Here is a 17,332-nt window from a genome sequence, read left to right as displayed (position 1 = left end):
AATATTTTCATAGTGTAACGGGCACAATAAGGTGCCAAATCAATTAAATTTAGTGCATCATTATAGAGCAAGTATTAGAATAAGCCGCCGCAATACTTGCAGTCATAAGGTGATCTCTGTAGAAGCTGATCCGCCAGTGTTGTAGAATAATTACAATGTTAAAGGTTAAGATTTGAATGGAGAAATCTGATCAGAGAGCAGCTCCATCTTTCTTTCGCCACCCTGAGTAGACACATGCGCCAACCAACGCACTTACGGAACACTCTTCCTGCGTGCTGTTTTGGGAAACGCACGTTACATCTTCGGCGGTTGTAGGAACAATGCAACTTTAAAATATATATATCTAGGTTGACAGAACAAGTAAAAGAAAAGGAGCGCCTGAAGAAAGAGTAAACGAGACATGTTTATTATTTAAACTATCACTTAAATAAAAAAAGTGCATAGAAAATAAACATGATTAGAAACTTTTCTTTTTACAGTTATGTACAATTTTGTTTCCTAATTATACATTCAACCTTAAGTAGTTTACTCATGTGGTTCAACTTTCCTTCATTTCTGTGACACATGAGAGAACACTGATGTACAACAGGGAAAAATATCATTATTTCTCATGGAGTTCAGGAGGAAGGTGTTAATAAGACAAAGGTATATTCAAGGCATAGGAAGAGTGCCGTTTAACCATTTCCAAGTCCTACCGCCAACTCCTTGATGCCGCGTCTCATCTCAGACTGACAAGTTCTATACACAAGGAACAATTATAAAATTACAAATAAAGTTGAGTATTTTTACCCACCCCCAACATCTTTCAAGCAGGTTCCAGCAACTACCTTGACCTGTAAATAAATTCATGGACGTTCCAATACACAAAATAAATAAATAAAACTTATTTTCATCATCACTTTCTATAAAATAGTACATGATAAGTACAACCAAAGCTTCCCGAAGAGGGGTGGTGAGGGAGACATGGAAGAGGGTAAAATAACATTGGTGGGATTTGTTTTTTCCTGGTCTCCACAAACTCAATCATACCACAATCAAGTAGGTAGTCTAAAATCCCTGTTAAAAATGTACAAAGAATAAAAAAAAAAACATTCACTACAACAATCAAAACACAAAATAAAATGGCTGACCTCAAGAAGTTCGGAACCACTTTATACATCATGACATAAATACTGTTTATTTTCGAGAAGAAAAAAAGAAACTGCAAAGCTCCCGCCAAAAGGAACATACACAGGAAACCTGTTACTGGATATCAATATACAAAAATGTACGTTAGTTATTCTAAACTGATACTGTAACACAAAACCATTAGAGTACATTGAACACTGCTATGAACCATTATAAACCTGCTGTTTGCTACTGTAACTAAGTTTGTCTGTCCATTCTGTATATTGTATAGATGCTGAAGTACATGTTACTATTTCGATATAGATATCATAATTACAAGTGAAGGACAAGGGCCACTGGTGTGGCATGGTATTATGAAGTCCAAGAAACAACAAAGTCTGCCATTTAAAACACTTGACTAATGGGCTGTTCTAAAAACATCTGACACTTCACTGCTTTGGATCTATAGAGGAGTCGGAGCCTTTGGAATTTGTAAAAGGATTACCAAAGCCATCTTTGAAGGCTGTTAGTTTATTCAGTGTGACCTTTCAATGCTAATTTAGAATGCTGTCCCTCAATCATTTCCCCTCTGAAATGAAACAAACTGTCCTGTGAGGTCATCTTTCAGTCAGGTCTTTGTGGGGTTAAAAAAAAAAAAAAAAAGTAGTTGATATCAGAAATCACCACAATTCAGTTTTTGTATACACATTCATTAAAGACACAGCAGCAGAATTCAGCATGACCCTGTGCCTCACCTTAAGGCTAGCCAGGATAGGAGGACAGCGAGAGCTGAACCAAAACTGTATCCCTGAATTAGCTGGCAAAACCCAGGCTGCAAGGTGGAGGAGTGTTCACTGTTGGCCTCCAGAGTGGTCCCTGCACTCTGAACGTCCCTAACACACTTTGGGGGGGGGAAGGTCGAGCAGAAGTGCACTTTGCTGGGGGGGCCACAATTCCTAAGGGAGCTTAAACAGTATCTGTGCTTGTGGTTTTTAAACATAGGAACGCATTGGGTTTACACGTGTAGAAAGTTGTTTCCCCATGTTAAGTCAGTGCCTCTGTCACAGTTGAAGTACAATGTGTTGGCAAAGTTATTGTTTCACTTCACAGCCTGGGCAGGGTAAGGGTTGGAGAGATTCTGCGACGGCCTTACAAGATAAAGTCAACAGAGTATGAGGAAAAATGGATTACAAACCAAAAACATAAATAAAGTCACTGGCCTGAAGTGGCTCACTATAGGACAACTGGAGCCAGAGTTGCACAAAGCAGCAATTTGGTGAGCTTTGTTCGAGGTATGCAAGGAAATACATGCCTGTCATCAACCTAGTCACTTTTTGTTCACCGATGTCCCACCAAAACTGGGACTACAACTGTCAATTTACGAGCGAGAGTTCTCTAAACGAAGCATGCTCAGTTACAGCAAAGGCAAAGCGAGAGATCAAGCGAGCGGACAAACTCCTACATAGGTTGCATTGTGGTTAATGGTAACGCTTAGCCTCTTCTAACTTAAATCAGCTTCTACTGAGCTTCTAAAAAAAGCTTTCCATGTGTAGCCGGTCTCATGTAAAAGCCATGAAACAAATGCTGTACTTTGAGGGAGTCGAGTAGAAACATGAAACGTTGACAGTATTAATATGAAAGCAACACTGACAGAAGGAAACCATGGAGGTACAATCCATGGGGAACCTTGGTGCACTGATGTGGCGTTAACTGTGTTTTATGTCCTTACAGTTAGCAGATTTTGGAGTGCGTTTGATCCCGAAAGGGAGATGTTGAAATTTGTAGAGAAATATATATTTTTTTTTTAAGCTGAAAGTGAACGAATTACGCACAGTGAGCAGCCCCAAGTCTGAATGGACTGGCTGGAGCCTCAGCGTAGTGTGGAATTAAGGCTGGAAAAAGGAGTTCAGACAGCTACTCTAATAGACCAGCACTCAAATGGACTTCCTCAAGTGCATATAACAATGCCATGCTACTAACAGGCAGTCCTTAAAAATGTCCTTGATTGACAGATTGGCAAATAGAGCTACTGGTGGACTGGGCTCAGCAGGGAGCGACAGCTTCAGTCTTTGGAATCCAAAAAGAAACATTCAGGCTACAAATAAAATTAAAACACCAACGAAAAAAAAAAACAGCTTGGAAAAAGGCAGCTCAATAAAAATATCGAGCACAAGCGTTAGTGTTTGTAAACCTCTATTTCCTACAAAAATGGCAATAAAATAAATACGATTTCTTAAAAATATAAATACAATTTTATAACATTAAGTGCTATTCACTAGCGAGTGCTTTTTAGTCGTTTGTATAGAAAAATATACATATTATTTACATTCTCAAAGCAAGTGTGATATTTTTCTGCCCATAAAAAAAAAGGGACAGAGGAGACAAAACTTCAAACGACTCGGTTCGACGCAAATAAAAAAGACAATTCCTTTGCAACAGTAATTCGTGAAATCGGCCATAATAAGAATAACTTTGAACTTAAAATGGGATTAAAGGGAAATCAGATTCGGAGGGGTGGGGGTGACATTTGGTTCTCATTGCTGTAATTCCGGACTCTGTTCTAACCTAATTTCAAAAGACAATGTGTGCATACCTGCGATACAAATCGATGGCTCTGCCTTTATCATTTTCCTATACAAAACCAACAATAACATTTACTAAGGCAAAAAAACAAAAATTCACCCCTCAGCTGTCAGTCCACCAGAATCTCAGCGTAGCTTGCTAGTCACGACTTTATCCAATGACCACCGACCGACTTCGACAACGTCTCTACAAGTACACACGCGGTTATCATTAATTATCAATAACAACATAACACTTGAAAAGAAATAATCTACCGGCCTCTTTCTTTCTATCGCTTTGACTAAAGCTCCCTCTAGTGTTGCTCTTCCGAACACATCTTGCGACTTGTTGCTCTGGACAGGCATGGGGAACTATTTACAGTGGCTGAACACACAGCATAGCAGCCCCAAGCAATTCTTTATGATATCGCGAGATACTCCGAAGGCTACACAGGATGCACATTCCGACAGGCAGATGTGTATAAACAGATGAGGCCAAGAGAAAAGCGCCCTCTGATCAGTTCTAATACGTCCTCGTTCTTTTTCTAAAATGCAGAGAAAATTCCCTTCCACAAATTGCACTTTGGTGTTAAAAATGGAACTTACAAGGTGGAAATTATTATTGTGTTTAACATAATCAATGGATTCTATGCTCACACAGAATTGAGATATAATCTAGAAAAATAAAAATGTGAGGTGATGTTAAAATTCAGAATGAAAAGGGCAATTTGTGTATCATTCAGAGACGGAAAACATTAAAACATTGCTAATCTTACACAGTTACCATTTCCTTTGACTTCCCAGAGTCTGAAACCATCCGATCCAAAAGTAAAACCACCAAAGAGGCACAACAATAAGTTGTTCTCTTTCAAAAATGTCCCTCCCCAAAACAGAGACCTGCTCGTATCAAACTTAACCCAGTCCGTAGCTCACCTTTCTTCCCAAGCCTTACAGCAACAAGGGAGCGCAGTACTGGAAGCATCATTCTGCACTCTAAGACCTGGCAGTGCATGGATGGCTTCGTGCTAGTCGAGGGGACCGCTAACACCACTCCCATCACACATCAGAGTGGGGGGGGCTAGTTGAGGAACTTCCGGCACCTCTTGGTTCCGCAGTTGCATGGAAGCTTATTGCCCGGCTCCTCGATGGGAAACTTGTAGTCGTAGGTGAGCTCCTCACCGCGGTAGATTTTGCGTGTTGCGAAGATGACGATGTGCTTCTGCCCGTCCACGTTGATGACACGTGAGTAACAATTGGGCTCGCACGAGTGGTTGATGAAGCGGGCGGCGTTGCCGTGCACGGTGGCATCCACCACTTCATAGTCGTCGATGCGGAACATGTAACAGCCAACACCCTGTAGAGGAAGAGACAGGAAGAGAAGAGGGTGAGCAGCTATTGGCTGAGGATTGCAGTCAACAAAACCCATTATCAAATGACTGAAGATCCTGACTGGTTAATAGGGTGGTGTTGACACATTAAACACGTTCAGCAGGCCCAACATTCAGATACAAATACCTTACGTAGAACAAACATGACTCTGACAAGTGGAATAAGAACTCACGCAAGATCTATTCATGACATTTCTATCTGCAACATTCCACAACATTTGCCTATTGAACATGGCCCTGTACAGACTCAAAACGAATGAGCAGAGGACTGTGTTCCATTGAGGCCAGGCCTCTCTTCTCACCTTGCCGCCGTAGTACTTCTCCCGTTTGTCAGTGAGGACAGAGCGGATGACGTTGCCCGAGTACTCGATCACCATCTCCCCCGCGTCGATGCTCCGCTTGCAGAACAGCCCTCGGCCGTGTATGGCTGACCTGTGAGGGGAGGACACACAGTGACCACTGGTTCACCAAAGGGTTTCATCTTTTAACCCCACTCTCTGGAACAAGCTTTAGCAAAGCTACAGTAGTAGTTCATTTTCTTGTTAAAACCATTCCACTGAATTTGGGATTCGTGCTCCCGAGTGGCGCAGCGGTCTATGGCACTGCATCTCAATGCAAGAGGCGTCACTACAGTCCCTGGTTCGATTCCAGGCTGCAGCACATTCGGACGTGATTGGGAGTACCATAGAACGGCGCATAATTGACCCAGCGTCATCCGGGTTTTGCCGCCATTGTAAATAAGAATTTGTTCTTAATAACAGACTTGCTTAGTTAAAAAAGGGTAACCCCTCCCCCCCTCTTATATGTTACGTAGACAGCGTTTCCCTAACCTGTAAACCCCCACCGCCTCCTTGGACGTTCTCTTCAGGTGTCGGAACCTCATGGGCATGGGGAGGTCCATGCTGGTGGCCCGGCTGAAAAACAACAGTAGCGCAGTGTGTTAAAGTTCCAATGAAGGAAGGATGGTCTACTACCACCAAGAAGCTCCGACAGGTGGATACAGGGATGTTGATCAGAAAACCAAGAAGAGTCCACTGTAATGAGATGGAGGATAGAGATAGTCCTCCTGATTTTCAGAAGTAAAAATAAACTAAAAAAAACTGGAATTGTGTAACAGGGCGGAGTGACTCACCGAGCAGGCTTGAGCCGCACCTCCTCATCCTCCTCGTTGGGGTTGTACTCGGGAGGCTGGCGATGCTTGGAGGCCAGGAAGTTGAACATGTCAAACACAGACCTCCTGTGGCGAGGCAAACAGATGGAGCAGACACACAGGTCAGATGACGCAGGCAAATACAACTCAATCATGCAGACGCTCTAAACCCTAGGAAGGACCTCTCCCAAATAGTGACTTGAGATTTGGTAACGGGTACACACAGTTACCAGCTCCAAAACATCAGTTAAGAGAGCCCGTGTACAAACAGCTCACAACATTGTCATTGCTGAAGTAGAATGCATAGATCACGTATAGATGTGGATTTCTTCAACAATCAAAGGAAAGCTAAGAGGCAGGGTCCCAGTTCAAAAACTGTAGAAATGCATCCTTCCTGAAGTAATCACTAATTAGATTCATCAGGTGAACACAAGGTCTCCACCACATGGTCTTCACCTGTCCAGTCATGACTCAGTGATTACTTTAACTTCTTTAGGGTAGGGGGCAGGATTCTGAATTTTGGATGAAAAGCATGCCCAAATTAAACTGCCTGCTTCTCGGGCCCAGAAGATATGATATGCATATAACTGGTAGATTTGGACAGAAAACATTCTAAAGTTTCCAAAACTGTTAAAATAGTGTCTGTGAGTATAACAGAACTGATTTGGCAGGCGAAAACCTGAGAAAAATCCATTCAGGAAGTAGGATTTTTTGGGGTTTTGTAGTTTTCTATTCAATGCCATTACAGTATCCATTGACTTAGGACTCAAATTGCAGTTCCTATGCCTACCACTAGATGTCAGTCTTTAGAAATTGTTTCAGGCTTGTATTCTGAAAAATGAGGGAGTAAGAGCAGTCTGAATGAGTGGACCCTGCCGTGTCACAGAGCTTTTTCATGCGCACGACCGAGAGAGTGCCTTTCATGTTTACCTTTTATATTAACGTTATTGTCCGCTTGAAATATTATCGATTATTTAGGCTAAAAACAACCCGAGGATTGAATATAAACATCGTTTGACATGTGGATTTGGATTTTTTTCTGCCTGTTGTGACTGCGTTTGAGCCTGTGGATTACTGAAGAAAATGCGCAAACAAAACAGGTTTTTGGATATAAAGAGACTTTATCGAACAAAAGGAACATTTAGAGTAAATTAATGTCTTCTGAGTGCAACCATATGAAGATCAAAGGTAAGGGATTCATTTTCTCTATTTCTGACTTGTGTAACTCTTCTACTTGGCTGGTTACTGTTTGTAATGATTGGTCTGCTGGGCTATGTTCTCAAATAATCGTAAGGTATGCTTTCGCCGTAAAGCATTTTTTAAAATCTGACACCGTGGTTGGATTCACAAGAAGTTAATCTTTAAACCTATGTAAAATATGTTTTGTTTTCTGAATTTGTATAATGAGTATTTCTGTATTTGAATTTGGCGCCCTGCAATTTCACTGGCTGTTGAAGAGGTGGGACGCTACCATCTCACGTACCCTAGAGAGGTTTTAAGGAAGGGATGAAGGAAGGACGCGCATGGAGGCTGGTCCAGGGACCTTTTGTTATAATGAAGAATAACTGTACATTTGTCTGGATACCAATCCAACCTTACACTTAAGTATCGGAAGAGGGCTGTGTGTGACTTTGCTATCCATCTTTTGGGAGTGTCTGTACCTGTGGTTAAGCTCGGCGCGGGCCGAGCCATGGGGGTTGATCGGGGGCTCGTCGGCCTCCTCGGGCTTGTGGAAGCGAAAGCGGTAGTTGCGACAGTGCCTGGAACCATACAGCTGCTCCAGCAGGAACACCACAGCATCGTGGAGGACCCCCAGCATCCGCAGGCCGTTCACTCCTGAGAGAAGAAGAAAACAAAAAAATAAGATCGAGAGAAAGATAGACCACAAAAGGAAGGAGTGGAAGATAAAAAAAAAAGAAAAAAAAAAAGTGATGAGTCACCATTTCATTCCTCAAAAGTTGTTGAACCTGCATAAACAAAATAAAATCTGATAAAAGGCACTTTACCTTCAAAGGAGAGCTCTTTGAGTCTGGCATTGGAGCGGGCCTCCTGGACTTTATCTGTCAGGGACTTCCAGGCCTCTGTGGGACGGAGGGAGTAGACAATACATGTCAGCTTAGTGTCTCATCTCTGTGTTAGTATTAAAGTACACAGTTTACTTCATTTGTATGAGGATTTTGAAATAAGAGATCTTTACTGTTACACATTCACTTCAATAACTTTAGCGCCACTTTCTGCCATCGAGTGTCATAACCACGCTACACGGAAACAGAACAAGAAGAGCAGGACTGCGTATACCTTCGATACTCTCGCAGCGGATTTGGAAGCCGTCGTCGCTGCAGATCTCAAAGATGAGTCCCTTCTTGGGCTTGCTGTCTATAGAAGAGTCCCTGCAGCTACCCTCCTGGTCAGGGGTGGCCCCCAGTAGAGAACCAGCGGTGGTCTTGCTTTTCTCCTCAGGGAACTCACTGGTTTTACTGGTTAGTGCAGGAGGTTCAGCAGACTTGGCAGAATAAACACTGCAAATAAAATACATTCTGAAATTAATCTCATTATCCATTGCATATTAATAGTATTGAATGGAAGGGGTGACAAGCTTGCGTTACTCACTTTTTGCTGGTGTCCCTCTCTCTGGGCTTGCCTGTGTCCATAGGCTCGGGAGAGACTGGCTCTCTAGACCTGCAGTGGTAGAGGGAATTCAAATATGGATAAGCAGCAGGTGGCAACTGGTATGATAACTTTGTGAAAAACTTATTGAAAAGTATAGTCCTAGTTAATTATTTAATGAGTTATCGGTTATGTGAGAATCTTACCCAGGAGCGGAGGTGGGCCGATCGCCCTGCATCTCCCAAGGAGGCTCTGCCAGCCAACCCTTGTGTTTCTTCCCGCTGGCCTTGTCTGGACTGTGCCTTGTCCGCTTGGCTTTCTGCTTGCCTTTCCCCGAGCACGTGGATGCCGTTACTGCAGCGCTACACTTCAGCTCTTGTTTCTGCTCTGAGGACCTGGATTTAGGCATGGTGTGTGAGCATTGAGAGCTGAAACTCTGGGAGAGCACTCCGACCATGTGTCCCTTGTTGGAATCCTGTTGGACCGGGCTGGGGGCCGAAGCCACAGGTTGTCCACTGGCATTTGGTGGGTGCTGCTGCCGCTGGAAGGGGTCGCTCTCCGGGTCCACCTGCTGGCTGACAGACATGCTGATGGTCTGATGAGAGGGAAGCACGCAGATGCTGCTGGCAATGGAGGGCTGGACGGGGCTGCACAGCTGGGACATCAGAGGAGCTCCAGACTGGAGCAGCATCTGCTGCTCCGGAAGGCCCAGGTTGTGTGGGCTGGCTTTTAAGAGGAGGCTGTTGATGGGTCCTGCAATTTCAGTGGAGCTGAGCACCGGGGTGCTGAGAGAGACAGAGCCTGGCGTGATGAGGCCTCCGGGCCCGCTGGGCTGAGCCATGGACACCATGTTCAGCACTGCTGACTGGTTGGGGTTGAGCCCTGAGACTGTGCAGGGCAGCAGGTGGGTGGGGGAGGCGTGGCCCAGGATGCCAGGCTGCCCACTGGGAAGAGGCATCCTCTGCTGGATGGGCTCAAAGTACATTACTCCCGATTTGGGTCTCTTGATAATGTTGGGGACCTTGCTGTGAGAAGTGGTGGCGGCCGTGGTCAGGGTGCACAGCTCGGACTGGGCCATCTGTGGCGAGGACAGGTTGATCAGAGTCATGTTGGGTCTCACCTCAGACGGGCCCAGGGTGGGCTGGCTCCTTGAGCGGGCCAGTTTTTTGGTCTTCCGCGGCTGGAGACGGGAGATGGGTCGCTTTTTGCCGTGTCCAGATGCGATCACAGCCGAGGACGTGGAGATGGAGGCACTGGACACGATGGTCACGTTGGGGGCCAGGTCATGCCTCCGTCCGGCCTCAGTCACCAGAATCTGGGGCTCGTGGGAGGGCACACCGATCAGGAGACCGGAGGTGGTGCTGGGAATGCCAGGCTGGAAGCCCATCTGGGTGGTGCCGGTGAAAGTATGGATCTGAGGGTGATGGGGCATGGTGCCCAACACTTTACCCCCAGCAGGAAATATGGGCTGGGAGGTGGTTATCCCGGTGGTGAGCCCTGTGGTTAGAGTCATGGTATCCATCACTCCTGTTGCGCTGACCGATGGCCTGATCTGGATCTTCTGAGTGACACCATTGGGGAGAGTCTGTAGGACGTAGAGGGGCTGCAGATGCTGGTTGACCACTATGAGTTTTTCTGGTCCTGGTTTTAAATGAGAGGTGGTCAGGACAGTCGTGCTGGCCACATGGGAAGGTCCGGGACTGACTGAAGATGGAGCAGGGATGTACTTCTGTCCCTGGAGAGGCAAGGTGGGCGAGCTGGGTAGGACTGGGGTCCCAGAACTCCTGGTCAGATCCTGGTTACCTGCTTCTACAACTTCGCCCAGGGAGGGACTGGTGATGTGGTCAAACTGCTCCGGGGTCATGTGACCTTCTCTTACCTGAGATTCTCGGCTACCTCCACTTCCTTCCTGCTGGCTCTCAGGGGACACCCCGGCCCCTCCTCTCTGCTGCTTGTCCATGCCTCCTTTCTCAGCGATTGTCTCGTCCGAGGCTGCCAGGGACAGCATGGTGCACTCTGAGCCCTCTGAGATGAGGCCACCGTGGTTCTGGTTGTTGACCGTGGGGCTGCGAGTGGTCAGGACAGAGAGGTCAGAGGGCAACTCCAGAGGTAGACCGTACGGCTCTTCCACCGAGATGGATGTGCTCACCCCACTCTCCACGGGCTCAGTGCTGGCCAGCGGCTGGGTGAAGTCCTCAAAGAGGATGTCTTTGCGGCGGTTGACGCCCACCCCGTAGCCCTCGTCCAGGGAGAGGAGCTCGGAGGAGGCGGCCTCAGGCTGCTGCCCCAGGGCCTGCATCGAGGGCGTGTTGAGGACAAACTCCATGATGTCCGAGGGCAGGATGTTGCCGCAGTCGTCGCTGTTGTTGTTGTCCGACTCCGACTTAAGGTCAGTGTTAAGTGAGAGCTGCGCCTCCAGGGGGTCCTGTCCCTGGGACGACTTCACCCCGCCCAGAGGGAGGGAGTTGTCCTTCTGGCTCTTCCTCCCTTCTCGGATGTTGTTGCTGCTGCTGCTACCGCTGCTCCCACCCCCTCCACTGCTGTTGTCTGCCTCCTTCCTGGAGTCATGCTCCAGCTTCTCCGCGTGCCTCTCTCTGCCCTTCTTCTTACCCGTGCTCTTGTGGGAAGAAGTCACCGCGGTGGCCGTGGTGGTGGTGTTGGTGCTTGCGCTGGCGTCGCTCTCTGAGCTGTCGTCAACGCCGTCCAGCTGGCCGATCTGCTGGTGGCCCAGGAGGCTCCGGGTGGGAACACCCTCATCCACAGCGGCAACGACCCTCTCCTCCTCCTCTGCCTCATCCTTCAGGAAGCGCTGCAGCTGAGAGCCCCTCCCCAGGCACTGGCCCATCCCCTCGATTGAGGGCATCACTGGGCCGGGGTTGATGATGGTGCGGGTGAAGTTGTAATAGTACGGATCCTTGTTGGAACACTGGTTGAATCCCCCTTCCTCTTCTTCTCCGCTGTCCCCCGAGGAAGTGGTACTCCTATCGTCCGCACCGTCCACCTGGCCTTCGGCCGAGCGCCTGCTGCCTCCGGCCTTCCTCTTCCCGGGCCCGTCCCCGCTGCTGCTGTAGAAGGGGATATCCTGCTCTCCATAGGAGCGCACTCCGTAGAAAGGCGTCAGGCCGAAGAACATGTTGGAGCGGGCTCTGGCGCTGCGCCTTGGGTAACGCCGCTTGGTCGAACCCGAGCAGTCGCTGTCATCTTCGTGATGTTTATCCCTGTCGCCGCCTTCCTCCTCCAGCAGGGCATGGTCATCCCTGTCGCTGGTCCCCTCGTCCTCGGTGCAGTGAGCCAGGAGGCGCTTCTCCTCGCAGTCCTCAGGGTGCATTGCCGGGCTGTTTGACTCGGAGCTCTCGGAGCGTGCTGACGGTGAGAAGAGCGTGGAGCAGGAAGACTTACGTTGGGGGGGACCCTCCTGGCCTGCAGGACAGATGGAAGCGGTGATGCAGGAGTCAGAGGAAGAACTCACGGTGTTGGTCCCGTTAGGGTCGGTCTTTAGCGGCGTCAGGGACGCCTTGACTATAGCCCGCTTCTTGTCTCTAGCAGCGGCGATGTCGTTGGCTGTTAGTCTTGCTTGAACCTGCGAAGCCCTCATGCTTCTCTCTGAGGCTAACCTGGGCTGCTTTATGGTCTCTAGGCTGGAGCTGTTCTTCTCAGGGCTCAAAAATCTCTCCCTGCTCTTTGCAGATCGCCCTCTTCCTTGATTCTCCAGCTTTTCTACCTCCTGCTTGCCAATGGCTTTGGTGTTGTTGCCGAGGGTCGCAGCCTTGCTGTTGCTGTTCTGAGAAGTTGGGGTTGGAGCGTTAGTGGTTCCACCAGTCTCTTTAGCACTGTTGGGGTTCTTGTTGCTGTTCTGAGGAGTCTTCTCCCACTCTTCAGATGCCTCTCTGCTGTCAATGTTTTGGACTTTGGAGTGCTTGTCTTTGGTGGTGGAGGCCGCGTGGCAGGAGGGGACAGCCGGGGTGGCTTGGGAGCCCCGTTTGACGGCGTCCTCCTCGGCCATGGCCTCTGACGACCACAGGGGCTTCATGGCGGCGGCAGGGCCTTTTCCCGACAGATAATCCTGGGACTTCTTCCCACTGCTTTTGTGGAACGGAGGCTGGGGAGACCCCAATTTTCCAGCATCTTTAGAAGCTGGCGCCAAGGTATCACCTCCCTCTTTGGCCAGGTTACTACTACCACCACCTTTGTCCTTGGACAGGGTCGTGGTGACGCGGTGGCGGGAGAGGAGCGTGACGCCAGCCGACAGGTCTGGGTCCTTCCCGTCCTGCTTCCCCTTCTCTGCTTGGGAGTTGCTGCTGCTCGCCCTTTGGTGCCCTGTCAGGACACCTGTACCTGGTGGTGGGGAGGCCTGGCTCGCTCCTGCCATCTCTGGGTCCTTTGGGGAAAGTTTGGGGTTCTCACCCACAGCCTGCTTGCCAGGCACACTTTCTTTCCCACTGTCTGTCTTCATCTCAGAGATGCTGTGGTGGTGTCTGCTGTGTTGACCTCCAGGGCTGAGTGAACTAGTGTCGCGGCCCTGCGTTCGGACGCCAGTGGCAGGTGGCTTCCCCTTCTCCCTCAGACCCAGGTCTCTGGAGGAGGAGAGGGGAAGGGGAGGGGCGGAAGAGAAGAGCCGGGCCAATTGGTTCATAGCGGCCTGTGAAGAGGAGACTACCTTCTGTCTGGGCTGGGGGGAGAGGGAGGAGGTGCTGTGGCGACGGGAGCCAATGCTCCTCAGGCCGGAACTCAGAAGTGGGTCCCCCACTGTCACAATCTCATGGGCAGACTGGGAGGTACCGTCTGCAAAACATGGACAAACATTTTACCATACTGTCTCCACGTGTGAATGCTAGTTTACAATGACAGTTTGAGGCAAATGGGGGTAAAGAGTTGGAAGATACCTGGGGATGGAAGTGGTCTGGAGCCAGGGGAGCGCTGGCACGGGGGGTAGCTGGGGTGCCTGTTCCGTTTGTAAACTTTAGGAGGATTGGGGCTGGAGGGCAGCAGGGACAGGCGGTCGGAGGGCTTCAGGGAGTCAAACGGCTCGGGCACTGGAGACAGGACTTTCTCTGTCAATGAAAAGTTGAAAGCAACCAATTCTTCAGAATGCTGCATTGTTGAGGAAGAGCTTACTATTTATACCTGCTGTACCCGTGACAAATAAACGTAATCAATGCGTTTACATACCGGCTACATACTAGACCAAATGCAGTGCAGGGTAAATTTGAATAATTAATAATGCAGTGATTCTGCATTCTGGCTCACACCTGAGATGGGAGTTAAAGGGCTGTGGGAGATGGTGCGGTTCTCCTCTGGAAGAGCACTCTTTAGGTCCGGCTCCACCACGGTGGGACGACACACCAGGATCCTGCAAGTGTAGACACAGCGCTTCCGGGCATCTAGAGTGCTCCAGTACACCCTGGAACACCTGTGGTGACAGAAACAAACCAATGAATTCAGTCATGTTGCATCGACTCCTTCACATAAGACGTGCGCACTGTGTGTACTTACTGGTAGCCGACGGGGAAGAGTTTGCGCTTGCAATCCGAGAGCTCAGTCAGTATTCCAAGGCAATCGATTGTCATGGAGCCTGCGATGGAAGAAAGGAAGAGTTAAAACCCTTAATCCAAGGAGGCTATTCAGAAACATGTTTGTTGGGCCAGCTAGTGTCTCAAAACGCCACGGGGACCCCTGGTCGTTTCACTACTAGCACAGCTGATTCACCTAATTCAAGGGCTTGATGATGAGTTGCCCATTTGAAAATCAGGTGGGCTAACTAGCTCTGGAATAGATCAAATATGATCAGATAACGGTTGGGGGGTGGTCGCCGACACAGAGAATAAGCAGAGCCATATATAGTGCGCATCCCTAATGGCACCCTATTCCCTATATAGTACACTACTTTTGAGAGCCCTGGTCAAAGGTATTGCCCTAAATAGGAAATATGGTGCGTTTGGGATACGACCATAGAGATCTCTATACATGGCTGTGAGGGGTAATATGAACATACACACCTATCATCATGTGGATGTTCTCCGGCTGAAGGCCGGTGAGGAACTTCCGCCGCAAGCTTATCCCCTCCAGGTCTACCAGGATCCTCCGTGTGACCTCGAAGCCAGACTCAGACACCACCTGGGAAAGGAAGTCATGCATTTCAAACAAAGTACCTACAAGTGCACCCTTCTCCTCACTGTGACCTCATTTTGACCCAAGCAGGAGTTTGGTTTCTATAGATAATGGCTGGGCTGAATGCATGCATGTTGTTTTTACCTTTTACCAGTAAACCAGAGCGTAAAAAAAACACATTGACATAATAAAAATGAATGGGGAGTTTATCTGTAAGGTTTTCGTATCTTATGTTCTAGATGTTTGTTTGTGTGTGATGCTGCAGGTGGGTAAGGGAAGTGGGCAGGAGAAGATCAGGAAAGAGTTCCGCTTTGCATCTCACCTCTCCTTTGATGAGGTCCCGGTGGCGATGGCAGTAGACCTTCTTGTCCTCCAGGAAGACACAGTGGCGCTGGCGGGCACACATGAAGTGGTAGTTTCTGGTGCAGGAGGTCAGGCAGCAGCCCACTGTGGCGCCGGGACGCTGGCAGTTCTCGCAGCGCTGCCGAGAGGAAAACAAACGTCACAGGACACTACCATTAGACAGATAAACAACAGCGACAAGGTCATTTTAGTAACAATAAATATACTATCACTGTCTATTTTTAGCAAGAGAGTATGCATAATAGAATGTGATGCATTAGGATCCCCATTAGCGACAGCTAGTCTTACTGGGGTCCGACATAACAAAGACAAAATACTTTACAATTTACATCCATTTAAAATCATTAACATGTAGTGTGTGTGCGCACATCTATCAGTTCCACATAGAAGTCAGTACATACAGACAACAAGTAGGTCACATGGGGGAGAGGCGTTGTGCCGTGAAACCAGGTTTGCTGTTCACATGCACTATATAAGATGGTACGTTTCCTTGAATTTGTTCTGGACCTGGGGACTGTGAAAAGACCCCTGGTGGCATGTCTAGTGGGGTAAATGTGTGTGTCAGTGCAATGAGTAAGTTGACTACGCAATTTCAAACAATGTTTCTTCTATAAAAAAAAAAGGAAAAAAGAAAAGCAGTCAGTCTTTCCTCAACTCTTAGCCAAGAAACTGGCATGCATAGAAGACACATCATGATTAAGTGCACATTTACAAGTACAATACCAACATATTTTCAAGGGAAACATACACTACATGACCAAAAGTATGTAGATACCTGTTCGAACATCTCATTCCAAAATCATGGGCATTAATATAGAGTTGGTCCCCTCTTTGCGGCTTTAACAGCCTCCACACTTCTGAGAAGGCTTTCCAATAGATGTTGGAACGCTGCTGAGGGCACTTGCTTCCATTCAGCCACAAGAGCATTAGTGACGTCGGGCGATTAGACCTGGCTCGCAGTCTGCGTTCCAATTCATCCCAAAGGTGTTTGATGGAGTTCAGGTCAGGGCTTTGTGCAGGCCAGTCAAGTTCGTCCACAACACTCTCGACAAACCATATCTGCATAGACCTTGTTTTGTGCACAGGGGCATTGTCATGCTTTAACAGTAAAGGGCTTTCCCCAAACTGTTGCCACAAAGTTGGAAGCACAGAATCTTCTACAGTGTCATTGTATGCTGTAGCGTTAAGATGTCCCTTCACTGAAACTAAAGGGCATAGCCCAAACCATGAAACAGGCCCAAGCCCTTATTCCTCCTCCAAACTTTACAGTTGGCACTATACATTCGGGCAGGTAGTGTTCTCCTGACATCTGTCAAACCCAGATTTGTCCGTCTGACTGCCAGATAGTGAAGCGTGGTTCATTACTCCAGGGAACGCGTTTCCACTGCGCCAGAGTCCAATGGCGGCAAGCTTCACACCACCACACTTCGAGGCAGTTTGGAACTCAGTAGTGAGTGTTGCAACTGACAGGATTTTTTACACTCTATGCGCTTCAGCAGTCTCGTTTTGTGAGCTTGTTATGGCCTACCACTTCACGGCTGAGCCGTTGTTGCTCCTAGACATTATCACTTACAGTTGACCGGGGCAGCTCTAGAAGGGCTGAAATTTGACGAATTGACTTGCTGGAAAGGTGGCATCCTATGACAGTGCCACGTTGAAAGTCACTGAGCACTTCAGTAAGACCATTCTACTGCCAATGTTTGTCTATGGAGATTGCATGGCTGCGTGCTCGATTTTATACACCTGTCAGCAACGGGTGTGGCTGAAATAGTCGAATCCACTCATTTGAATGCGTTTCCACATACTAAATGAATATACACTATATATGCAAAAGTAAGAATATACATCTAGTACGAATATGTATTTAGAATCATAAGTCTTACCAACTGTTTCCCTCGGATCACAGCCATGTGGACGTTTTTCAGAGAGCCATCGTCATCCTCAAACACCTCGGCTGACCACAGGGCACAGTTCACGTGGGTCCACTCGTTCTGCCCAATGTACAGCAGCCTGCCGCCCTCCTGAAACCAGACACCGCAGACGCACAA

At 48.0% G+C, this 17,332-nt stretch overlaps 1 protein-coding gene across 4 annotated transcripts in view; it reads right to left on the bottom strand.

The window, feature by feature from the left end:
- Nucleotides 1–384: 384 nt before the first annotated feature.
- Nucleotides 385–17,332, bottom strand: part of LOC129832411 (histone-lysine N-methyltransferase 2A-like) — a 46,607-nt gene continuing 29,659 nt past the window's right edge. For all 4 annotated transcript variants that reach the window (XM_055896453.1, XM_055896454.1, XM_055896455.1 and 1 more), the window contains exons 20-34: nt 17,168–17,305; nt 15,244–15,402; nt 14,810–14,927; nt 14,307–14,385; nt 14,063–14,223; nt 13,697–13,864; nt 9,020–13,595; nt 8,817–8,885; nt 8,505–8,725; nt 8,213–8,287; nt 7,868–8,042; nt 6,189–6,293; nt 5,887–5,970; nt 5,359–5,488; nt 385–5,022 (exon numbers count right to left, since the gene is read on the bottom strand). In XM_055896453.1, coding sequence (XP_055752428.1) covers nt 4,747–5,022; nt 5,359–5,488; nt 5,887–5,970; nt 6,189–6,293; nt 7,868–8,042; nt 8,213–8,287; nt 8,505–8,725; nt 8,817–8,885; nt 9,020–13,595; nt 13,697–13,864; nt 14,063–14,223; nt 14,307–14,385; nt 14,810–14,927; nt 15,244–15,402; nt 17,168–17,305 — 6,534 coding nt within the window. In that variant the 3' untranslated portion in view covers nt 385–4,746. The remainder of the gene's footprint in view (nt 5,023–5,358; nt 5,489–5,886; nt 5,971–6,188; nt 6,294–7,867; nt 8,043–8,212; nt 8,288–8,504; nt 8,726–8,816; nt 8,886–9,019; nt 13,596–13,696; nt 13,865–14,062; nt 14,224–14,306; nt 14,386–14,809; nt 14,928–15,243; nt 15,403–17,167; nt 17,306–17,332) is intronic.

This window comes from Salvelinus fontinalis, chromosome 33 (genome assembly GCF_029448725.1).
Source record: "Salvelinus fontinalis isolate EN_2023a chromosome 33, ASM2944872v1, whole genome shotgun sequence".
Taxonomy (NCBI): Eukaryota; Metazoa; Chordata; class Actinopteri; order Salmoniformes; family Salmonidae; genus Salvelinus; species Salvelinus fontinalis.
Note: the sequence above shows the minus strand (reverse complement) of the source record. Positions and strands in the feature narration are given on the sequence as shown.